The 26,980-nt window shown below is 29.6% G+C and overlaps 2 protein-coding genes across 3 annotated transcripts; both read right to left on the bottom strand.

Annotated features, from left to right (window-relative positions):
• Nucleotides 1-3,856: 3,856 nt before the first annotated feature.
• LOC129290306 (uncharacterized) lies at nucleotides 3,857-8,554 on the bottom strand. Of its 2 annotated transcripts, none has more exons than XM_054927043.1 (9): nucleotides 8,386-8,554; nucleotides 8,075-8,138; nucleotides 7,491-7,712; nucleotides 6,645-6,826; nucleotides 6,338-6,512; nucleotides 6,044-6,255; nucleotides 5,326-5,448; nucleotides 5,142-5,245; nucleotides 3,857-4,258 (listed from the first exon to the last, which is right to left on the bottom strand). In XM_054927043.1, the coding sequence occupies exons 1-9, from the start codon at nucleotides 8,411-8,413 to the stop codon at nucleotides 4,064-4,066; spliced, it is 1,305 nt and encodes a 434-aa protein (XP_054783018.1). In that variant the 5' UTR covers nucleotides 8,414-8,554; the 3' UTR covers nucleotides 3,857-4,063. The 2 variants fall into 2 exon arrangements, with proteins under 2 accessions (XP_054783018.1, XP_054783019.1); XM_054927044.1 differs by having other exon boundaries at nucleotides 7,491-7,583.
• Nucleotides 8,555-10,444: 1,890 nt separating this feature from the next.
• On the bottom strand, nucleotides 10,445-16,568 carry LOC129291167 (1-deoxy-D-xylulose 5-phosphate reductoisomerase-like). The gene is given in 11 exon segments (XM_054928387.1): nucleotides 10,445-10,816; nucleotides 11,592-11,738; nucleotides 12,355-12,476; nucleotides 13,021-13,125; nucleotides 13,220-13,331; nucleotides 13,648-13,715; nucleotides 14,136-14,285; nucleotides 15,226-15,351; nucleotides 15,690-15,730; nucleotides 15,986-16,158; nucleotides 16,402-16,568. Coding segments are annotated over 11 exon segments (1,221 nt in total). The 5' UTR covers nucleotides 16,419-16,568; the 3' UTR covers nucleotides 10,445-10,656.
• Between the last annotated feature and the right edge of the window lie 10,412 nt (nucleotides 16,569-26,980).

The following is a 26,980-nucleotide window of genomic DNA, read 5'->3' as shown; positions in this document are numbered from 1 at the left end:
ATGATCATATGATTAATCATAATTTTGGTGCATAAATATGAAAAATGAATGCTATACTTGGTGAATATTCATAATTATTGTGCAGCACTGTTTATAACTTATATAATTTATTATAACTTTTATATTGATGATTCATTAACTAAACAATATTATATCAATTAAAGTTAACATTTAAAATTGAAAAAATTACATTCGGTCTCGCATAAGAGAATTTATTATTAAAAAATTTTATAAAATTCACAAATAAAATATTAAATCTTTCGAATTTACAACTTGACTAAGGGTATAAATGTTTATTGTTTAATTGTAAATGCCTTTAGTGAAATTATAAATGCACAATATTTGGGATTTGGAATAATTTCATGAATTTTATAAAATCTTTTGGTAATAAATTCTCTTATATAATAATGTTTGGGTGTAATTTTCCCTTTAAAATTTGCATGAGTATTGATTTATGAAATAAAATTTCAGATATTAATTTTAACTGAGGTTTTTTTTGTTGAGTAGAAAAATTATTTTCCTAATAATAATGTCAAAGGAATGTGGTGGCCAAAAAAATGTCAGAGGATTAAATGTAAAATTTCAAAAATTTGTCGATGGAGCCAAGCTTCCTTATTTGTTCCCAAGACCACCAAATGATACTGTTGAGTTTGCACAAAATTCTAATTTAAATTTTCTGCAATCATGAATTTAGAGAGTGACACAAAAAAAAAACATATTTCCTGTAATTTAAAATATAATCTTTTTTTTCTTAACTAATCTTGATTTAAAATATAAGTAACTTAGTATTTTTTTTAAAAAAAAGGTAAAGGTGTAAATTTGGCCATATACTATATTTTGAGGAGTATCTGGTAGCTTAAGCTATCAGATGGTACAAAGAAATCATGAATTTTAAAAAATAGAACATTTAGTAGCTTGCCATTAACTTCAACTGGTGGACGTTATGTGAGACCCATAATGACAAATGGCACGACACAAGCACAACACATCAGCATGGTAAAGGTGTAAATTTAGCCACAAATTATTTTTCGAAGAGCACTGGTTAGCATCTACTATAAAAAAATGACCATCTAACACCTTCCCCTCAATTTGACCAAAATACCTTCATTTTTATACTTATAAGGCCCAAAATGCATTAATCTCTCCAGTCTTCTTACTTTCATTTTCAATCTCATCTTTAAAAAAAGAGGTTCAAAGAGTTCTTATCTGAAAACATTCACAAAGACAACGCTAACAAAGTAGAAAAAATAATTCATGATTAAATTAAATTAGAATCAAGACTCTCATGTATAATAAAATCAAGCTTCTATTTCATTAGCATCATTTTTATGAATGTCTTCAGATGAAAACTCTTTAAACCTCTTCTTCTTGAATTGATACTAAGAATCAAGGCAAGGAAATTAGAGAGATTACTGCTTTGTGGGCCTTATAAGTATGAAAATAAATGGTATTTGGTCAAAATTGAGGAAAAGATGTTGGATGATCTGTTTTATACTTTTATTATAATAGAGGCTACCCAGTGTTTTTTGAAAAATAATTCGTGGCTAAATTTGCACATTTATCATGTTGAAGTGTTGTGCTTGTATCAAGCCACGTGTCATTATGGGCCCCGCATAACGTCCGTCAGTTGAAGTTAACAGTAGGCTATTAGATGCTCCATGTTTAAAGTTCATGATTTATTTTGTATCATCTGATAGTTTAAACGACTAGATGCTTCTCAAAAAATATTACATGACTAAATTTGCTACTTTACCTTTTTAAAAATTCTATTTTACCCCTTTAATTTAGATTATTATGCCTGTAAGTTCTTTTCATTCATCATAAATTGAAATTAATGGTAAAAAAATATTTTTATAATAATAAGAATTTTATTGATATGTGAATTATTGTTTAAAATTACTTATATTTTGGATCAAAAGGAGTAATTAAGTATATTTTTTAAAATTTTAAACTTTCTTTTAATATACTATAAACAAGTTTTACAAATAAGATTAGAAGTAATATTCTATAAAATATTATTTTTAAAAGATAAATTTATAAAATGAGTTTTAAATATTTTTTATTTTTTATTATTACATTGCATTTTATTAGAAAATAAAAATTGGAAAGCAAGAAGGTTAGATGTTACCTTCTTTTCAATTTAGCAAAAATATTATTATTGGTATTCAAAAAAAAAACAGAGAGAAAAATAATAAATGGTTTACTATTTAAAAAATAAGAATAAAATATTTATGAAGTGTGATATTTATACAATGTAATAATGTATATAATTATTTTAAAATTTACAATTCTTGCACATTTCTCCACCAGGTTATCTTTCTCATTTTCGGTGCTTATAATGTGTGAATGCATAAAATATAGTTTTTCTGGGCTTTTTGCCCCTTCAGACTAGTTCCTAGTTTTACCTCCATTGTTGGACTGGATGCTAGACCTATTCCCGGTCCAACCATTTAAGCCAATCATTCCCGTTCAATTTTATTATTGTAAAAGATCTGTATTGCACAAATTAGTTCCAATTGTTAGTACAAAGTTATTATTGAACCCTGCCAAGTGTCTACAATGCGTTTAAAAAATGGTTATACTAAATAATATCAAGATCAGCCACCCAAATCCGAATAAAGGATATATAGACACTTTGATGAATTGGATATGTACCCTCTCAGCATCTCCCAACGCAGAAATACTGGCCATTCAATCCATAGTCACGTCATCTTATGTTAAAATAATTTAATTTTAAAAAAATAATTCTTTCACAATTTATTTCATCACTTTAGATATATTTTTATACTAATGATTTAAAATGATTTTTTATTTTTTATTTTCAAAATTTATTCATTACCATTCAAATTTTTTAAAGTAGATTTTATTAAATTAGTTAGACCAAAGTTTAAATAAGCTAGACAATAAACCCCTATAAATAGTCTGAACAATCTTAAAAGCTTGCAAATCTACAATCTGGCTTATTCAAACTTTGACTTAACTTATTTTTTTTTTAAAAAAATCTGTTTAAAACACATCTGCAGAGTAATTTTTCTAAAATAAGTTTTGCAAATAAAAAAATCATTTTGAATCATTACTATAAAAATATATTTAAAATGGTCAAATAAATTGTGAAAGAATTATTTTTAAAAATTAAATTATTTTAACTTGAGATGATGTGACAAGATATGAGATATTAGATAGATTCAATAGCTAAAATTTTCTGGCGCTGAGGGACATTGAAAGGATAACTTCTGAGAGGATCCGAATCTTGATGAATTAGGTGCTAATAAACATTGACCAAATCATCAACAAAATTCAGTGGCAAACGACATAAACATTGATAAATTAGGTGCTAATAAACACTTGTTACAACATCATCATCATCCAATTTCTGCTCGTCTTATTTTATTTCAAGCATGTGATTCCAATTCAGGGACATTTTCCTGAAGCTTGCAGATCATATGTACCACAACACACTTCGAAATATTATGAGAAGAGACATAAATGCAGGATAAATTTAAGAGATAAAGAAGAAAAGATCCAGTCCTCACAGGTAACCAGCCTCACTTGTCTTCTAGTGAACCATTCTCTCCTTTATCTATTCTAAATCGACTCCATTTAATATCTATATCAACTTAGTTTCTTAAGTTTAATCTTTATCAATCATGCTTTTTAAAGTTTTAGAATTATACATAATTAATCCTTATGGTATTATTTCCCCTTCAAAGCATATGGACTAATTGCGTATGGCTATAAAACTATGAAGACATGATTGATAAAGATTAAATTTTAAAGATCAAATTAATAACTTAGAGAAACTTAAGGGATCGGAAGTTTCATTATCTCTATATTTATTTAAACATAGAGAAAAATCTTTCCTAATATCCATATATTGATATACTACATAAAATTAATAAGTCACATTATTTATAAGCCATTACTAATATAGCTTACCTAACTCCCTAAATGACCAGGAAAACTTATTTAGTTACTTCTTTATACATAAATGTACTATCATGTGAACCCTACACATGCAATAGAGGAACACGATTAGCTCTGTACAAATGGACACAATGCATGTCTACCATATGTGCCGAATTTTGTGCCATTCTATTTGGGGTTGCATTCCAGGAACCTTATGTGTAGGGCCATGAATTTTCCAGCCATGAGGATGAAGATGATGAGGATGTATGAACTTGTTATAGACTAGGGCAATGGCGATTCCTAGTCCAAGGATCAACAAAACCATATATAGTGATAGAGAAGCTTTATGAACCTGCAATGAATAAATTTATTTGTGAGTTCACATTTTGAATGTTTAGGCTTAGTTTCACTCTCATTAAGAAAGAAAATTAGTCCCTCTAGTATCATGAATCTGTCCTCTAATTCAGCTACATCACTATTGTACTTGAAGTATTTGAAAAAGGAAAAAAAGTAATTGACAAAAAGATAAAATTATTCTTTTGGCTTCATGGAATTGAGCTATTAAATAATATATTATTTATCCCTTTAAGTCAGCAAATTAGCACTAGATGGGTTAAACTTTTTCTGATGATAATATTAGAGGGACTAAATTGGGTTTTGTTGCATCAAGTGCAGTAAGGCCATTCTTTTATTAGTAAAGAGTGCGCTAAATATCTCCTTAAGTTGTTAGAGTATTTGAAAAAGAAGGTATGATGTATGAAAAAGAAAAAAAAAAAACAAACAAATATCCCAGAATAACTAGAGGGTGAGAAAGACCGCATAGAAATCCAAGACACTTGGAATTCTCTAAGCATGGTGAATAATAATAAGCAAAAAATGCATTGAATCTCCCTCGATTTCTAGTAACGAAGTGAAAAATGAATAGAATCTCCCTCGCATATTTTTTTTGGCCTGGAATCTCCTTCAAAAGGATTAGGCCATTAATTGATTCTTCAGTGGAATAATTGCTAGATTGGAACCAATATCTCCAAAATTGATTATTGTCTCAAAAATGAAAGGGCTTAGTCACCTCACTGGAAAGGTCAATTTATTTATTTATTTCCAGAAAAAAGGTCTATATATCAAACTCCAATATTGGAAGACGATTATATGGTCAAGTACTTTTTTTAACAAAAAAAAAAAAGACATCAAATTTATGTTATAATCATCGAAATATTTTGGAAAAAGTCACAAACCTTATCCATGACCCTCATTTTTGGAGGATAATTTCTGTCAGCGTGCTCAAGAGTATAACGCAACATTTTAATTGTCGTAAACTCAGTCACACGATCATCACATTCTGCAAGAATAATAAGCAATTGTTAACATTTTACATTAACATGAAAGAATACTGAAATGAATGAAAACTTGAAAGTCTACCTGGGATATCAAAAATTTGTGCTGGCGGAATTCCCAACAGCTCTACCAAACGTGCACGAACGCGAGCACGATCAGATAGCGAAAGAAGATCCCCATGCGTGACCACAAGGACCGGTTTGTCATCTGGAAGTATTAGAGAAGATTAATTGACCGTACAATTTTAAATTAGTTGAAGGCGAAATATGATGAAAAGCAGAGAGATGTGTAAACACTAGTCAACGAGGAGAAAAACTAAATGCCTGAGAAGTAATCAAACTTGCAGAATATATATAAAAGTTTAAATTATGAAAAGACATTGTCATTTACAGATGCAATGTCAAATCTCCATACAAATTTTTAGCAGTGAAAACTGCGAAATAAGTGATTCTTCCAGATCTGTTCCAGCCAATTATATACAAGAAACAAAAAAGAAGCAAATGTCTCAGACCAAGATGATATGATGAAACGGCACAAAAGAAAAACAAAACCAATGCAAAACTTCCATGTGCCAGGTGCTATATATTAATAATTTAGCATTTCAACTATTAAAGTTTAACACATCAACATGCTCATGGTTCATTATATATCTAAGGTTCTTAGATGTTAAAATAGATTAGTAGAAGCAAACCTCAATATGCATGTAGGCCCTTTAAATATTTGTTCCAATACACATGAAAAAGAAATATAAACAGTAACAGGAAGCATATGCAGGAAAAAAATACATCATAGTCACAGATACCTTGAAATGAGAGGTATGAGCAATTGAAGGAAGAAACGACCATATCAGTATATCCTCTATCCAAGGCACCAGTAGTCTCCAGTGATTTCAAAACTGAAAGGCCGTTAACAACATATATAACATAGTTAATTTTCATCCTCTTACTGAAAAAGCAACCAGTCTTGCGAGCCCTATGCTTTAAAAGTTCCTTCAAACCCTGATCATCAGTGCTCCTGATAAGAAATTACCATTAGATGAATTGAATATAAACAGAGAAGTTATTTAAAAAGACTGCGTAAATTTCAGTATTCATACCTGAGAACAAGCTCTCCATGACGAACACCTTCTGTCATCCATTGATATAGAATTCTATCATCATCATTTGGATCACCAGATAAACAACGTGTATCATACAAACAGATAGAAGTTGAGTCTCTTGGAATCATATACTCCTGGAGGAAGTACGTCCCATCTCCTGTAGATGAATTATCTGGCATCAAAAGATAAATTAACAAGACATTATTCAGGAAAATCACTATCCATTTGTCCCGAGTCAAAAATATCCTCAAATTGCATCTTCAACAATCAAATTTAAATTTAAATAACACATTAAAAATCATACATGATACTTGTGCTCTTGCTGGTGCACATTTGTCATCTTCAAATACTCTAGAGATTCTATTTATGAGACTACTTTTGCCTGACCCTCTTGGACCAATCAATATGAGGCATGTTGTCTTTGGTATATCATAATCACTTAATTTCAACCCACCCACATTCTCTGTCCATGCTCCTGGGCTATAGCTGTAACAATTAAACCAGAATATACAGCATAATCAGTAAGAAAACTTCGAGATTTCATGTCATTATTATTTTAACATCCCTTTAAACTGTACTTGTCATATTTTTTAAAGTAATGCAGAAATTTGAAATTAGTCTTAATTTCACCGTACAATATAAATCATTGAATAAAAGGGAATAAAAGTAAAGCATTTTAGCTTGGTGAGCCATATATGAAGAGAGGCATGGATGCCTAACATAATTCGAAGCACATGGAGCTGCATATTTTAAATGACAGATATTCTAAAATAATAATGATACCCATACTGAACAAGCAAATGTGCAAATACACGATGAATTAGCTGTTTAGTATGCTTAATGGTACACTATGCAAATATTTGACCTGATGTTGATTCCTGTGACTATGGTCTTACATTCATTTGCCAAGAATATATGTTACAGCATTGCAAGAAACAAAAATGAATGCCACTCCCATGATGCTGACTTGTCAATGCTTATATTTTCCCCCTCAGACCAGAGTAAGATTTTCCAAAGTTCTCATAATAAACTTCAATGGGTGAACTATTATATTTCTTGAAATAGTAAACAATTTGGGTATCTTCTCGCAATATTAAAACAACATGAATACAACAGATAAAGCATGAGAAACTTGAGTTCAAATCAATACCTCAAAATTTTTTCTCTTTCCTCTTTCAAATTCTTGCAATGAATTCTCAATTCATCATAATTCTGCAAGATTTCTTGGTAGATGCGATGTTTCCTGTTGATATTGACTTCAAAATCAAAAGAAGAAAAAGAAGGCCCACTCTTTCTTTCCCTGGTTTCTACTTGTGCCAACCCATTTTCCCCACTCACTATATCATCTTCAACCTTCACGCTCAAATTATCCCTAAAACACAAGAAGATAACATAAAAGGGACATAGTTGAAAAAAAGGATCGACATCAACCTTAAACCATTAATGCAGTGCGCCTACTATTATTCCATACCCATTTTCATAAATATGCTGCTCTAGGAGAAACTTTCAATTCTCTCCTCAAATCCCCAAATGACAGTGAAAAAGGGGGACACCATCCTATCTTCTACCTCACAAATAAAAAAGCGCCAATACTTAATCATTACATATTTTGCCCCCTATAACCATATACTGTCGTATTGTATCTATGCCATTATCACTGCTTGGCTCACAACTAAAGAGGAGTTTGATAATTCATGGTTGAAACAAGAACATGAGCATCTGATCAGAGTGTACCTTGGAAGATTAGGAGAATTGGAAGAAAACCATGAAAATTCCACATCTGAACAAGAATCTTCACCTGTACACAATCAGCAAGGATATAGACAACGAGCGCACAACAAGAAGCTCATATATTTTGCATCAACCTGAACATAGATAAAGAGTGAGGAGGAAATATACAAAACACTTAATGAGATTCGTTTCCGTTTTGCATTATCTTATGAAAAAATCGAACAGAAACTAGATGGAAAAATTGTAAACGAGTCTCTGATACACCTCACTTTCCGAGAATCAGAACATAACATTTAGAGACCCAGGAACGCTACCTTGAGAGGAAACTGAATCGCCTCCCATGGTGTGCTTGATTTGCTCAATGATGCCTTCGCTTCCTATAGAGCTAAGAGTATTTTTCTAGGTTCTAAACTGCCTCGATCAAGGAAAGTCAAGGAGGAATCTTCGCGGTTAAGAAAATGGATTTCAAATCAACGGAAATAGCCATGATTACGTATTGAACTCAACTATAGTTTGTGATGCGTGAACACACACACACACACACACACACACACAGAGATGGTGGCGTGTTGAAAACCTGATAAAGACTTTTTTTTTTTCTTTTTTAAATAATCCGGTTCAAGATAATATGAACACTTTTTTGTAATAAAAATTTTAATAGTCAGATATATTTGTCAAAAAAAAAAAAAATCCAATGTGGTTGCCCAGGCTGTGTGGTATAAGTAGTAAGTATTCTATATAGCATTTTCTGCTATTTTGTTGCAATTGTACAATTCAGTCAATACCATTATCTCAGCTAACTAGGTGTGTTACCCGGATAATTACTGTGAAGTTTTAAAAAATTAAATTAATACTCCTTCGAATTACAATCCAAGTTATTGTTAACTAATTTAAAAAAATTAGCTAAAAATAAAAATCTAAATTTTTCAAAAATTTTCACATATTTTCAATTATGCCTTTGAATATAATAAATGTAACATTTAATTTATTTAAAATATCATTATTAATTACTCAATAAAGTAAGAGTATAATATGAAAAAAAAAAATATATATATATATATATATAATATATATATATATTCAATGTCCTATATCTTAGATTAAGTAAAGCTTTAAAAAAGGAATTTATATTGTGGCCTAGAGGTAGTAATTGTTAAGTCATGATAAACAAAATTTTTGAAAAAAATAAGTTGAAATATTTATTCATACATCTGCAAAATAATAATTTTAACTGCAAATTGAAAGTTACATTTAAAATGTAAATATCTTATTTATAATTAGAACCTTAAATTTATAATTATTTAGATTGACATTTGTAACTTATTTTTTCATTAATTCTTTTTTTTTAAATTGTCATTAAGTTTATTTGTTGGAGCTTAAATCTCATTCAAAACTTTTTTTTTTCTTTTGCCCAAAGCCAGCCCTTTTACTCTTTTGCATTTCCTTTTGTTTTTTGTTTTTTGTTTTTTTTGTGGGGATTGAATTAACAGGGCAACTAGTTCACCCACTAACACAAACTTGGACATTTCCAGTTCCAAAGGTGGGATCAAACCCAGTAACCCACATGCTCCCCTTCCTTGGAGGAGATAGTGCAATTTGATCTACTGGGTCGGCTTTCACTTTTTAAAATTTTATGGTGAGGAATGATAATTGTTTTTTGAGAATAATAAAAATTATCAAAAAAACTAATGACCATGACACATCAGACATGTTGAAAAAGAGGGCTGGTGGCCAAGAATTTCTTGGTCCAATGTTGCCTAACAGATCCTTGAAATAAGAAGGTTGTGGGTTTTATCCCCATATTAAGGGATTAGCATGTGTGTAACTCTTTTCTCAGAAGCAAGGGTCACTTTCATCTATGAAACAAGGGATAGGTATGTTGGTGCGTGCGTGGAATATGTTTGTATTTGATCCATTCAAAAAAAAAAAACAAAGAGAGCGAGGGGGGGTTAGAGAAGAAAATATGAAAATGAAATGAAAGTTCAAGAGGATTTATTTATTGATGGAACTTCCATTCATCTTCTAATTTAAACTAAGAAAAATATTAATTTATTATCAAATTTTAAAATTTTAAAATTGTTCCAAATGTTATTACTTAATACGGTATGTATCCAATTCAACTTTTTCTTGTTTATACCTCCCACCCCCATCATTAATTTAATAATTTTATACACAATCATTCTCAAATAAAAAAAATTATTTTCCAGTTAAAATTGATTTAATTGATAAATATGCAATTTATATCTCAGAAGATTTTTCTTGCAATAAGATGCTAGGCCAATTCTCGATCTAGTTCAGTTTTTGGAACCTTGCTATAATTACTTCTTAAATCCTCATGATCTAACTCACCTAAAATTTGTTATGCAAAAAAATGTGCATTCATAGAAAAAAGGGGGGGGGGGGTTTAACTTTTCTATTATTGGGAATGCTTTTATTATTATACCTACTCATTCCAAGTGTTGATACAACACAATGACACAGCGGTTGCCAAAACAAGTATTGAATATTGATGAATGATGCCTGCAGTCAGCACTTTGGCATAACAACTTAACCACATTCCCTGATTCTTCACGCCAGTGATCTCATCATGCAGCAACAGTCAAAGATTTATGCAAACCAGCAGCATAATTTCTCGCCCACTCATCATAATGAATGATTTCCTCAAGGGAAGGTGATGCTACTAATTCTTTTTGGTGCTCCTCACATGTTAGCTCCACAATCTTGAAAATATCCACATAGCTAATCCTGTTAACATAAAAGGACTAAATGTTTACCGTGGAGGTTAACAATACCGACAGAGTGAATTGAGATAAGATAATTACAAGTGTTCTCATCACTCTGTAAGGATTGTGCTTAAAAAATGACCTAAATTCCCTGAATCAAATGCCTTTTATGAAAGTTGGCCAAAAAATTGTCTTTTATGGGAAAAATGAGTTAGATACCCTTAAAATCTTATATTGTCTTCTCGTAGAAGAGTAAGGATATTTGGATTCAATCACATTAATGCATCATACAGAGATTGCTAATTTCCATTAAACTAGTGTGGATATTAGCATTTCCATAAATTTCCACTAAACTAGCGTGGATATTGCTAATATTATACAGAGATTTGATTGTTGATAAAATACAATGATATCGTACAATCCATGTAACCGATCCTACCTAGTGAAATGAGGCTTCTTGTTGTTTTTGTTTTGTGTGTTTTCCTTTAGCATACATGAGGGAGCGTAGCTGGGTCCATTCACCCAATACAGAGATTGTAAGGTTTCCCTAACTAGCATGTCATCAGAGTTCTCTTGCACATATAAATGACAGCTATTTGATTCTAGGGTAATTGTCGTCTAGTTTTTCCAAAATTTGGTATGTAAGATAAACATAGAGATGACTTTTAATTCAACAGATAGATCATTAGATCCTATGAGAAAAAAAGTTAATTATTCAATCCAGATATGCGTGCTTGCATATATGCAAGGAAAATGCACGCACCCACATGCACCAAGACGTATGCAACAGTACTTACTTTTCATCAACAAACAACTCCACAGCTTTCTCGTTTGCTGCACTGAGAATTCCTGTCATGGTGCCTCCAGCACGTCCAGCGGCATAGCAGAGTCTCAAGGATGGGAATTTAACAGGGTCTGAAGTTTGGAATGTTAGTGAAGCAAGCCTGCAGGATCACATTTCAGATATTGCCATGTCAAAAAACCTAACAACAAATTGCTCAGTGTGCCAATTTGGATTGAATCAAAGTTTTCACTTTCATGATGGACTTCATGATTCACTATGTCTTTTAGTGGATGGAAGATATTTTTATGTGGAATTTTTAATAGTCACAATGAAACATGAAGCTGGGCAAGAAGCCAGAGTGGAAATGAAAAGGGAATTATCTGATTATTTGTAGTGAATATTGATAACTCAATTTTGACTTCCTCTAAAACTCCTTTTAATTAAAAGAAATGAAGCACCATGGGATGAACAATGAAAGCTGAAGGTGATTATGACATATGAACGTGGATCCTTGAATCCTCTGAGGTGAGTGAATACATGAGAATATCTGAATGAGGATAGAAATAGAATATAAAATGTAAAAGAAACTTGCACACTGTTAGGTCCCCCACTCGAGTATAACTCACACTAGATCTATATCGTCATTTTATCTTCTCATATGAAATGATCAAAATCCGTTATTTATCCCTTTTGTTTTAGGTTAACCACGCCATGTTTGAACAAAAGAAAGTTCGATTAATTGAAATGCATGAGCTAAAAGGGAAAATGATTAGTACTCAGCAAGATCAAGGCGAGGCCAAGTGAGTTCAGAGCAATAAATTCTATCTGGCCAGGACAATGTATAGAGGAGTGGAATGCGCATGTCAGGCACTCCTAGTTGTGCAATAACGGATGAATCCTGGAAATAACAAATAAATTAATATAAGAAAAACATTTTTTTTTGAATCAAAAATTAATATAAGAAAAAGATAAAGCAACTGTTTTCACCATATATCTCCGTGTTCCGATTACTATTTTTTTTTTTTCATGTTAGCATATTTCAATTTGAACTACACATGCTCACCACATCCATTTGCCAATTTAAATTAGAATAACTTGTACTATACTATCATTCAGCAAATTTATGTGAATTTTAACCGTATGAAGCCATTTGATTCTTCACCTTTGATATCAAGAGACATCAAATTTAACTTAAGAGGCATAAAATCCCAGAATAGTGCACAAAATATCATAAGAATCCCATATCCCTGAGTTTTTAGCACTACTTAGTTTTGCATAATACCAATTGTATCATGGTTTTTGTAACTTTACTTTCTCATAATGAAAATGAAAATCTTAAATACAATGATATGTTAACTATGGCATCCAAGATGAGGACATCATTGTTTTGATAATAAATGAGTCTTTCATGAATATTTCAAATATTAGTGTAAGGGTAAAACCTAAGTTTCAATCAGAGAATGTATGATAGATTGGGGATGAATGAGGATCTCAATATCATCATATCCAAGTCCAAACAAGTAGTGTGCTTCAATTACTTCAAGACCCTGCCAAGAAGTAGAAGAGATTTAAATGTAATTATTAGATAGATTCATAGGAAATCAGGTTTCATAAAATTATGAACATCAGACGGGAACTAACCTTATTGAATTGGCTAGCAGAATCAATAGTAATCTTTCTTCCCAACGTCCAGATGGGATGCTTCAATGCATCAGCAACTTTGATTTCTTTCATTTTCTCAACAGGCCAATTTCTGTCACTTGCCATTCGGATTATGATTTATGAATAACAAAATTCAAATTCATTTCATAGAACCTAGAAACTGCACCAAGATGGGGAGAATCTCAACCCTTTTCTTGATAAATTTTTTATGATCAATCACAATAGGTAATATGTTTATTTCCATCACGGACCAATTGAATCTGAAAGTTATTAAGTGAAGGGTTATAAATAGTTTATAATCTTCAAAGAATTTATACAGATAGCAGTTTGAGTTTAACTGCCAAAGTCGATGATTTTAGCATGCTATAATAGTTTCATCTGAGGGGAAAATCATTATATTTCCTCACCTGAAAGCACCTCCAGATCCAGTTAAAATGATTCGCCTAAGTGCCCCTTCTGGCAACCCCTGGATGCACTGTGAATAGAAGACTTTAAGCATAAGTTATAAAGCAAAAGAAAATGAAACGGGAAGCTAAAGAAATTGATTTTGTGCAATGAAAATATATGGGAAGTGCAATATGAGTAATCAATGAGATTGAGTTTGTTGCACATGCATAGTTATTTTCTATAAATAGGAATGCAGAACCTTGGCACTTCGAAGAGAGATACGCTAGGTGTGGACATCTCTAGACTGTCTTTATCAGATTTGGACAGTCTAGACCTTAATATTCCTTTTTTTAATTTAAATAATCATTTCTAAAGGCATCAAGTAGGGAAAAAAAAATTAAAATATGAGTAATCTAAATCAGATCTAGAAGGCACATAAGAGATGTGCTCACTCACTCAACACCTGTAGAGGATCCAAGATATATAAATACATAATGTGGTATCATACCTGAAAAATGGCAGAATGTTCTGAATCAGCGGGAAGAATTTTTATGTTATGCTTGTGAGCAAGAGGAAGAATAAAAGGCCCTCCAGCAATCATTGTCTCTTTGTTGGCCAAAGCAATGTCCTTCCCTGCTTCTATTGCAGCAACTGTTGGCTAACAAAATGACAAGGAATATCAGTTTCATTATGTAACCTTAGCTTAATGCCTTTTCTCACCAGCAATCAATTTTTGTTCACTGTTGTAACGAAGTATAAGGGGCAAAATAGTAAAAGAGGCCCATTGAAAGAAATTGACTAGTTTCATTCAGAAGGACAATGATCAATACATGCATTCTTGTTACACTTCAATTGTTGCTTCTGTTATTCTCTTCTCCAAAGCTTGATTTTTAAACATTAGTGTTCTATAAAGAATAACACCAACAAACTTTTAAAGCTTCAACGGAAAATTCTTCACTTGGAAAATAAATTCATGCCCAAAAACTAAAATAAGTACATCCACACTAAGGGCTAATGAGCTTTCACTTTACTTTATCATCAAAATAATTATGAAAAGAGATGTAGATAATGTCAAAAACCAATTCAACTCAAAAGCTTAAGCTATAAGTGAAGACTTGCAAATATTATACACATGCGTACTCACATGAAAGCCCAGTAGGATTGATGAGCATGCAAGGCACAAGCTAACAATATGTTGCAATAAAACTTAATTAAGTGAATAGGAGGTGACAAGATTGGAATCTAAGCCACTTGATAAAAATCTGATACATATCAGGGACTTAATCAACTTAAAAGCTTAAACTATTAAGTGAACTTCCATGAATAGTTTTAATATAACTTCAACTCATGCGTACTGAACCTCAATATCATATATCTGAAATGGGAATGGCCAAGTCCATATACATATAGTATAGAAAATAAATTCGCAAATTTAAAAATGGTAAAAACAGAAGTGAAGGTAGTCCTGCACAACCTACTATTCCTGTGACTACAGTGGCTGCATCAGGATGACGAGCAGCCTGCCAATATAAAACTTCCCATATAACTTATGTTACTCTCCACAAACCAAATTATGTGGAACAGGTTCAGATGCACACCTCAATGACTCCTTCCTCTCCAGGGATGATCTCAGGTTTGTGGTCACAATCAGACAAAGCCTCATTGAGTTCTTCAATGAGGGCCTCATTTCCAAGACCAACAAGTTGAGGCCTAAACTTCTTAATCTGTCCAATATCAACAGAACAAAACATTTTCTTTTTAGAGATCAAATATTACCCAAAATTATAAACATACTATGCACTTTTGTTTTGAAAATTGAAGTCTTTTCTTTCTTATCCAGTATTTATCTTCATGTACTATCTATTTATGAACGAAAATGCCATTGAACCTCTCTTTTGACAATAGACCATGTCCTGCATGTCTAATTTAACAATAATTACAGTAGCAAGTTAATCATGAGTTAATAAAACATCAAAGTGAATTAAGGCAATGAAATTTCAGATTTAACGATGATTAGAGCTAGAGAAACAAAGCATCTGAAAGTTCTATAACTTTTATTAACCTGTTCAGTAAGAAGAGCAATGTTCGAACCAGCTGCAAGGGCTACAACATTAAATTTATCAGAATGCTCAGCCACTATATTCAGTGTCTGCAATAAAAATACAAGGGAAACAATGCCTTAGATGTAAAAAAAGCAGAGAAAAATCAACCACACATTATGTTCACTTGACATTGCAAGATTCAAGAGGAAGGGTTAAAAAAACAAAACAAAACAAAACTTGAGCTCAATAAGTGTATCAAAACATAATCTAATGATGGAAAAATTGAGCTCAACAAGCGTATCAACAAAACTTCAACCTGAGTTCCGATCGAGCCAGTAGATCCCAGGACAGTGATGGGCTTTGGAGAATCCCGTTTCCAAGTCTCTTCGTCGGGAATCGCTCGTCCAGACCAAGCTGGTGGTGGGGACTGCAAATTGCAATAAACTCGTCGGCCTCCTCCACAACCTTTTCTCTTCAGAGAAAGACCACCTGAGAATCAAACCTTGATCAAAATTAGAACGACCTAAAACAGAACCGTGGGCGGCGGATTTCAATTTAATCAGCCAAGAATGGAGATAGCATTTTTAAGAGGGTATCTCCATTTCCCTCCACTTCAACCAATGTTTGAGATGGAGGAAGTGGAGGGAATGGAGATAAGGAAATTGAGAGACCCTCCACTGCACGGATTTGTGACTAGCAACAACAAAAAATGTGAAAGGCAAGAATAACTACCGATTCTTAATACTCATATGGATTAAGTACTGACGCTTTTTTGCCTGGAACCGTACGATTAAAGTACAGTCTACAAAAACTATAAATTTTGTTCATATCTTCAGACTTCAATCAGAGTCGAGAGTCCAGAGATGAATGAATGAGTGTTGGTTGGACGTTGACAGGCGTTGCCCTTCCATGGAAAGGGGAATGTAAAGTTGGAAAACATACTCTTAAAAATAATAGAAAAAATTTATTATTTTTAGAAATGTCTCATTTTCTTTCTTTCTTTTTTTTTTTTTTTTAATATTTCCTTCCTACCCTTCCTTCCTCTGAATCAAAAGTCACAGGGGAGCACATTCCTTCCTTTTTGTTACCCTCAGCCTTTAACGTAATTATTATTAGGATTAATAAGTATCATAAATCATAAACTATTATGTTAATAGTATTTTAAATTCTAAACTCTCAAAATATATAAAAACTCCTCTCAATTTTGTAATTTTGAGTGTTTTACATCTTGCAGTTAAATTGAAAAAATTGATATTATTTTTATAATTGTGGGGGTGATGTAGCATTTATTTTGATCTTTTAAAATAATGTCCATTTTCTCAGACTAAATGGTAGGGTTTGATATACTCAGAATTTAAAAGTTAAAAGGAGTTTTTATATATTTTAAGAATTGAAGATCTAAATGTTATTTGTACAATAGTTTAAGGTCTTGAAAATTTATTAATCCTTACTATTAATGGGAGGAAGATGGTTTTTTTTTTTTTTCCCATTTTTTTTCAGTCTTTCTGAACAATTTTTAACTTTTTTTAGAACAGATGACAAAAAATACATTTTTTAAACAATTTTTTTATTTTTTTCAAAACAAAATTCTAAACCTGGTTGATTCACTATTTTTATAATTGTTGTTTGTTTTGAAAAACAAAATAATGAAAACACTGTTTGAAATTTTCTATGAAAAACAAAAAATTAAAAAGTATTTTAAAAAATAAAAAGCAAGGACATCTTTTTTATGTTTTGTTATTTTTTATTAGGTAAAATAGAGAAAATATAGAAAACATTATGTTTTTTATTAATGAAAAGTATGTTGATAAGATAAACATTTATTTTACTATTTACTTCACCACTTTATATATGTTTTTAGTTTATAGGTGCTTTGTTTAATTAGTCGAGAGAGTTTAATTAAATTATCTTAGAGCCCTAAATTCGAATCTGTGAAGCAGCTCTAATCTAAAACTTGTTTTAAAAAATTACCTTATAAAATTGTTTTAAGAATATAAAAACAGAAAACTAAAGCAAATAAGCTCAATATCAAATGGGCTCATAATTTTTCCATTATGTTGATAATCCACAACTTTCAAAAAAAAACTTATATATTTAATCTTTTAGATTTGATATGTTTATTTTCAATTAAATAAAAACATGTGAATTTTTTATAAATTATTTCACAACAAATTTTTATTATCAATATTATTAACACATTAAAATTTACTTGTTTTGATATAATTAAATAAAAATATATTAAATATATAAGATTAAATATATGAGGTTGTTCTTTATAACTTATTTGGACTTGAAAAAATATAAAATGTTATGCGTGTCAATTTAAGAGCATAACATCGTGTTCAAGTTTAAAAAGACTGATTCTAATGAGTTTAGGATTTAAACGAGGCAAACTCATTTAAATCTTTTTACTTTTTTATTTTAAGAAATAAAAATTGAATTTCATCCAAAAAAGAATTGAAAAATGAAATCTTTTTTATAAACCCTAAATCTTAAACACAAAAAATTGAAATCTAAAAATCAAGCACCTAAAACCATAGTTACACACACGCACAATGGAACCATAGTTTTCATTTCGTTCTTTTTTGAAGTTTTACATCTAACCTCACATGCACTTCCCTTTTCTTTTTATTTTATTTGTGGATTTAGACATTGGAAATTTTGTATTTTAGGTAAGTATTTCACTTAGATAAATATTTATTTAGAATTTAAAAAAAGCTAGAATGGTGTCTATTAGTATTTTAAAATTATATAATTTTTAACAAAATAAAGTTATAAAAATTGTGATTTAGTGATTTAAATTATAAATTTTATAATTTTTTGGCCAAAAATTATAAATTTTATAAGTTACTTGTATATTTATAGGATAGAACAAACAAATTCAAATGCTGATAAGTGTCTGAAACCCATAGAGGTAGTCCTAATGAATTAGAGCCAAACTTCAAAAATTAAAATTTATTGCATAAAAGAGCTTTTGAAATCAGGCCCTTTTAAACTAACTCAACCTGGCCAAGACTAAACCCTAATTCTGAACTTATTTAACAGTACATTGGATAAAAAATACATTTTAATTAGATTTTATTTTAGGTAAATCATATATTAATAATGTCCTCAAATTAGGATCAGAATTTGAACACAGACGCCAAAATCTTTTATGTTAAGTCATATCTCCATTAATCGGACCAATTTTGTCACTCCCTCTATTAAAAAATATAAGACATTTTTTAATAAATTGAATGTTAAAAAATATAAGGCATTTTTAATCTTTTGAAGTGTAATCATTACTTTTTTTTTAAATTACCCCTATTGATAATGATTTTATATTTATTATAGGATATTTAATAAGGGTAAATATGAAAAGATAGGATGGGTTTGAAAGTAAATAACTATTTTATTGAAGAGTGAGATTCAATTAAAAATATTTTATATTTTTTAATAGAAAGAGTAACATTTATTCTTGAATCTCAAACAGCTTATATGCTTTTACTCATGGAACCAAACTAACAGTTATATTGGTGTTTATTATTATTATTTTGGCCGGGAAAAGTTTTTATTGGTTGAAAATTTATTTAATTTAAATAAAACTATTATAGTTGAGAAAATATTATTTTTCATTCATGCAAGTTTTTGTATGGATTTGATCGGTAATTTATTTTTCCATGTCACTCTCGTAGTAAATAGATGAAAGTAAAAAACGAAAAAGAAAAGGGGTCCCCATATATATATATATATATATATATATAATTAAAATTGGATTAGATATTGAACTGAAAAGATCAGCGGTTTACAATTTACATGGTCTAATCAGATTAAATTAATGGTCAAACTGGTGACATAATAATTAAATTAAAAAATTATATATGTATTTAATAATCTAAATATAAGAAATAAATATGAAATTACTACTTAACTTAAAGATAAAATTAAATATTTTAAGTTTATCACAACTTAACAAGTCATATGATACAATATAATATCAATTGATTAAAAAAATTAATCATTTTTTTAAAAAAGTAAAAAAAGAAAAAAATAGCATTTTTTGAATAGCCTGTTTTTAAAAACCAAACTCAGTTCTTGATCTTACCGCCGGTCCAAAGTAGCCCAATCTGGCTCAATTCTCCAAATGGTTTTTTTGGCCAGTCCGACTGTCCAATTTAATTCAGTTTTTTAATCATCAATATATATATATATATATATATATTTATAATATAATATTCATATGTATTTTGCATGAGAAGGAGTGCTATATGAGTGATAAAGAAGATTAACCTGGGAATTTTGCAAAGCTATTATTGGATTTGAAGGTATCCGAGAGAAGAGCAGGTTTCGCTTCAGCTCGAGAAGCCAAACTCAGAGGCACATGAATTGAAAACCAACGTCGTTCTTCAACTTTCAAGTTTCACACAAAGCCCATCACCCAGATCATCTATATATATATATATATATATATAGAGTAATATTTTCCAGCACAAAATTCTAATTTTATATCCATACAAAAATAATAATAATAAACAGAACAGTACAAGAATAATTATACCAGTCTGATATGATCCAAAACGTGTGTGGTATAGGATTATTGCGGAATATAGTAAGTTGTGATTTTTATAATAAGCCTATTATTATTATTGTTATTATAATATAAGGGCGAATTACTTTTGAAGATCTAGATGGCCAGCATGGCCAATACTCGCAACGCCGCATACAGTCACAACAACTTCGAGTTTGGGGGCGCCACTCAGATTACCGGAAGTAACTACACGACGGAAATAGCAGCGCAACGGCTTCAGCAGAGTCGTTCGGGTCAACTCAGTTGTCGCCGATCTCGGACCTGACATATTATTATTAATAGAGAACAGCGAGTTCCCCCCACGGGCTACATACAAAACTGGACGAAAGTGAGTTTCAGCTTAACCTGAAATCTTATCTCTTTTATAAAAAAAATTAAGTTAGGTAATCTATAATTTAATCTTATCCAATAATAATTTAAAAATTAATAGAATCGAACTTGATTTATAGGATTAAGAGACTGATCCTATTAGTTCAATACTTACCTTGCTTTTTTTCCTTTTTTTTCCATGAGAGGCAATAATTCATTTCAACATATTAAACTCAATTAAAATAATAAAAATACTTATAATCATAATAAATTTATAATAATTTTTAACAACAAAAAAAATATTTCAACTAAATCCAAGTGGTCCAAATTATTAAGTTATTAATCTTAGGGTACAACCATGCCAGGAACCAAACTTATTAAATTATTAATAGTTTTAATTTATTGTTATAAATAATTAGTAAATTAATTACAATCATATTAAATAAATTTAATAAGACCAAACTGGATCAAGTGATTCAAATATCTAATCTCCTGTTTAGTTCAACTTGAAAAATTAGTCTGATTTTTTTTCAATCTTAAAGAATCAATTTTTAACAAGATTGGATAACACTGAACCTTCTCAGGTCAGATTGGATTGAACAAAATCCTGTTTTATAATAGTATTAAATATCTTGTTTGCTCTCACCACCCAATCCTTCTATTTTTTCCCCATCTTTATCTTCTTTTTTTTTTTGGTTTTCTCTATTTTTAAGCATTTACATTTAGGGATAGGGCTGTGCAAAAAAATTTAAAACCCGATCTGCCCGGTCTAACCCGACAAAACCCGGTCCTTAAAAAAATAACCCAATGAAAGGACTGGACTAATCGGGCTAGACCATACCATCGGGTTAGACAGGATTACAGACTGATGTTTTGGACCATATGGTCTGGCCCAGTCTAGGTGAACAAATTTTTTAATATTAAATATATTATTTGTAATTTACAAAGCAAACATATTTTTAACTTTTAGTCAGACACGCAATTGTCATCTCTGATCTCACACCTCTCTTTGTCCATTTGTTATTTACTTGTCCTAAATCCCTAATCTCACTCTGCGCTCAGAACTCAGAAACATGCATTGCAACTGCAGGCTTACAACATTGGCGCGCGCACAAGATGAGAGAGCTTCTCTTCTCCTCCATCGATTCAACCTTGGGTGCTACTACACCTCCACTAGAACTTCAAGATCAGTCGTCCAACAGCGGTGACAGCGATAGAGCTCTCATTGTGCTCTACGTGAGGTTTTTCTTTTCAACCTCTTGAAGCATTTGTTCTGCAAAATCTATGCCTTTGCAAAAGTCATTATCTCTTGCTTTCTGAAGCATTTTTGGTAATTTCTTTGGCTGCTAGTGTCTATATCTTCCTATGAGATTTTAAAAAAATCAGACATTACCTTCTTTTGAGGTTTTAAGAGAAATAGAATATACACATCACCTATAAAAAAAAAATCATGATCCAGTTCAGTGGACTAGTCTAGTAACCCGGTGGACCAAGTCTAGCCCAGTTTAGGTATCAGGTTCACCTGGACTGGACCGATCTTCGAACTAAAAATTTTAACCTAATTTTCATTCAAACCAGACTTCAGGTTGGTATTCAACCCGATCTAGTCTGGTATTTGTGCAGTCCTATTTAAGAAAATGGCGACAATAATAAACCTTGGGAATTTACTATTTGATTTAAAAGTTAGATATTATATGATGTTTGAGCCTTTGAGGAAACGCTGCTCTTTCCGGACGATGCAATTAGTAGGAAATAATTGCGAACAATTCTTTTTTATGCAACATCTAATCAATCAAGTATTGTCCATAACAACTCTAGCAACGGTGTATTTATATTGACACGTACTCAAATCTTATCGGTACGTAGAACACAAATTCACACTTCCACAATCTTTGAAGATTTGGATCATTAAATGTAATTCGTCCTATATATAGATTGCCTTTTTTAGTAATGCAAAAGAAGGCCAAAATAAGAAACATGGGACCATAACCATACGCACATATTTAATTATTAAATATTAATTGTGGCGTACGTAATTTTTCATTTTGTGTGGTTTTTTTTTTAAAATGACAACAAAATCCCTTCAAAATATACAAAAAATAATTTAATCCCTCAAAATATCATAATTTTCCTAAAGTTCTTAAAATTTTTTTATTAATAATGAATTTATATAAATTACCAAATTGCCTTTGTTAAAAATAAATGATTCACAAATTTTGTTTAAATATTCACAACTTTTCTTTTTATATTTATAATAATGTAACAAAAAATCATAACTTTGCATGTTAAGTTTTTTATTTGCTATTACATTGTTGTAAATATAAAAAGAAAAGTTGTGAATGTTTAAATAAAATTTATGAATAATTTATTTTTAACAAGAATAATTTAATAATTTATATAAATTTATTAATACAGAAAAATTTGTAAAAATTTTAAAAAAATTATGATATTTTAAGAGATTGAATTATTATTTATATATTTTTAAAAAATTTTATTATCATTTTTTCTTTTGGGTTGCCCGCCTGTGTGCTTTTTACTCCCCAAACACTTTGTGATAGAATTTCAGGGTTTTATGGAGGCACGCGTGACCAAGAGTCAAAGACCAGCTAACTATCTAAACACTTTTTTTTTTAATTTCAAATTAAGAAGTCACTTTTGCTATTATTTTAGGACATTTTGAAAATTTATAAATTTGAATGAACACAAATATATGTTAGTAATACGTACCCTTATAATCATCTAATAACAGGTAAATGACACTTAAGAACTAAATAAGAAAAATAATGACATTTTAGGATGTCAAATCTTTTGCATTAATTTTGGGGTCATTTATTCAACATTCCAACTCATATACATTATCTTTCCAACATAAATTTTGGCACCTTCGAAATTAAGAATTAGGGAAATTCATTAAGATGTCTTGCGGAAGAAATTTAATTTCTAAAAAGTCTCATAAAATGTAAAAATAATTCTTAAACCCCACAAGCATTAATTATAAATAAATTTTTGTGTATATTTACTAAAAGGTCCTTATTTAAAAATTAAAAAGCCTCTCATCATGGTCATTTTGGTAAGGCCATTTTAATAAATGTACTCCAAAACTTATTTACAATTCAGACCTATAGGACTTCAAAATTATTTTACATTTCATGGCATTTTTTGAAAAATAAATCCTTCTGTGGGACCACGTAGTTATCTTTCTAAAGAATTAAGGAATGAATATAAAAAGTGCAAAATTATTTAATATTTTAAAATTTTGAAATTATAAAGTGTGGTCCTCATTGATTCATTATTGGGAAATTAGAGAGAGGTATTCTGCTAAAATTTATTATAAAAGACCATAAAAATAAAATCATGCTAAAGGACCAAGATATATAAGTGTAATGACTACTATAACTTTAATATAAAAGCCGTTAATAATGCCTTCAAATTAATGTAAAGTACTGCATAAATTACAAAAAAAATATTTTAAAAATAAAGTTGTGCAAATTTCAATCGCAAATAAAAAAATAAAGTATTAAATTTAATTAAATCAATATATTTTAAAAAATAATTAATTTAATATAATTTTAAATTCATTACTTTTAAAAAATTAAATCATTGTAATTCAAAAAAAATATTTATTTATTTATTTATTTACCATTGTCAGTAACTATCAATTTAATTTGAAATGTGGTTAGATAAAAAAATAAAAAAAAATTGATTAGGGAAAATTTTGTCAAGTTTTTTTATTTTAAAATTTATATTTTGATATCTGGTCCTTCTAGATAATTATTAGGAAAAACATACGTTTTGATTCTTGTATCTTACTCGTGTTTTACAATATATTCCTACACTTTTTTTAGCATTTTGAATCTCTATATTTTTATTTTTTAATATTTTATGTTCATTTAAGATCCTTACACTTTGTTCATTTTGTTCATTTAAGGACTTATAACATCAGAAAATGAGAGTGTAGAGACCCAAAATATAAAAAAAGTACAGAAATATATAGCAAAATATGAGCAAAGTGTATAGGAACCGAAATGTATATTTTTTCTTAGTTATTATTTTTATGATCCTTTCTAATAAATATTATTATTTTTTCAGATTCTTAACAATAATTTTCCATTCATTAGTTGACTCCAAACTGTCAGATTCTGAGACAAGGAATGGTGACAGTTGAAAACAAACGAAAATATGCCAAGTGCCCCTGATCTTCATCAAGAGAGAGTAACGGCTAATTCAATTTAAACCACGCAACACAAATCTTGATAACCCAAGTTGGCTATGTAATATGCTCCAAATCCATTTTTAACCACAAAAACTGAAAATTAATCCTTTATGACACAAGCCTGCTATAATAAGTGAAAACGTTTTCCCCTTATATGTACTTGTGTGGGTTCAATCTATTTTTTGCTCATGATTTATGAAACAAATTTGAATTAAGGGTTATTTTCGTATCTAAACTATATACGAAATGTTACAAAAAATTTTAAAGCTAATTATGAGTCAATTTTATTTTTTAATTTTAAAGATGTCTTTCATAATCATCTTATCATTTTCTTCCCATTAGTAGACACTACATTTTATTTTTAATATTTTTTATTATAAAATATTTAAATTATGAGGCAAAAATGACTCTTCAAATAGAAATTGAGAGACGAAAATGACCCTTAAATTAATAAAAAATAGTATATAATAAAATTTGTAACACATAGGATAAGAAATTTGTAAAAATATAAATTGCACTATTCATAAATCAAAATCACTGCAATCATACATCTTCCAAACTTTGTAATATGTCTAGTTAGTATTATGTTATCAAATAACATATTTTATAGCAAGTCTTTTTTTTTTTTTTGGCCGTCCTTCATCTTGTTAAAGGAACTTGTGCACCCATGGCAGAATTGGGCTCGCTCATTTAATATTATTAGACTTTTTTAATTAAAACGATAAGCATTAATGACTTAAAAGTTATAAATAGAATTGTACTCATGACATTCTGCTTATAGAAAAGCTTGCATGCCACTGAACAATAAGGCCATTGACACTATAAAATACTTTTAATTGAATTATGCTTTCAATAAGTTAGTTAATTATCTTTAAAATTATATGTTCTTTTCATATTAACTCTTATTTAATAGAATGTTTTAAATAGAAAATCTCGTTAATTTCACTATTTAATTAAGGGTATTTAAAAAAACATTATTAATTGTACCATGAAAGATTCAAAATATCTTATGTGTTTTAACATAATACTTTTTTTTTTTAAAAAATACCTTATAATATTAAATTAATGGAGTAATAATTATTGACAACTCAATTCGACAGACTTCATATGCACTTATCCAATAATTATTAAATGATAACATAAATATAATAAATTTCAGGCTAAAATATATAAACCGTTTAATATAATAAATTTTTGAGTTTTAATGCAGTTTACGTATAACTCCTCTAATATTTAAATCTTTAAAATTATCTTTCTAATTTTTTTTATTTTTTTCGAAAGCCCCCTACCATTATACATAACTATGTTATCTTTTCAATGGAGTTTGCCATATTAAATTAATGTGATACTCATAACATCTGGCATAAAAAATATTTTAATTATTTTTAACACATTTGAGAAAGAATCATATCAATAAAAAAATTAATGCAAAAAAAAACATCAATAAAAATTTATTCTTTAAAACAAGAAAAATATGCACAACTAGTAACAAAAAATATGGATAAAATTTATATAATGTTATCATTAGCTTACATAAAATGCCACATAAGTTATTATGTATCTTTTTTTAATATAATGTAGCAATTTATATGAGTAAGATACCTAAGAAATAATGGTAGAGGAGTCTATAGTTAAAAAAAATGTTAGATAAGTAAATTTTAAACTTTCAAAGGTGAGATAAGTTTTGTGCATATACCTCAAAATTTAGGAAAATTTTATACAATTTAACCTAAATTTTATAATATTTTTTTTTCTTTTTGTCAACATGCTTTTCCATGGATTATACTGTACGTCCCCTGAAGCATGCATAAGGTCGATAATTGAAAGCCACCCAATGTGACCAAAAAGTCCTTGCCTCTCACAAATCTCTTATAGAGAGTTATTGGCTATTATTGATTTGGATTTGAAGGTCAATATCAATTTTAATAACCACAAAAACCTTTATAATTGAAGTTGGCTATATCAGGTGCCCTATCACAAGTTGATTTAAGGATAATATTAATTTGTTTTTCGAAAACAAAAATCTTATATTTCAATTTTATTTATTTGTTTGTAAAATTATAAATTAGTTTGTTCTAAATATCTTCCAAAACACTAAATATTTATTCTTTCTAGAACTTACATATTTAACACTTACAGATATATTTATTGTTCAAAAAATTATTGATTATTCTTGGTAAAAAAACAAATTATTGATTATTAGCAGGCTACTTCATGTGAAA

The sequence above is a fragment of the Prosopis cineraria genome, unplaced genomic scaffold (genome assembly GCF_029017545.1).
Source record: "Prosopis cineraria cultivar Desert tree isolate PC_DT_omini unplaced genomic scaffold, ASM2901754v1 PC13, whole genome shotgun sequence".
Classification (NCBI taxonomy): domain Eukaryota; kingdom Viridiplantae; phylum Streptophyta; class Magnoliopsida; order Fabales; family Fabaceae; genus Prosopis; species Prosopis cineraria.
Note: the sequence above shows the minus strand (reverse complement) of the source record. Positions and strands in the feature narration are given on the sequence as shown.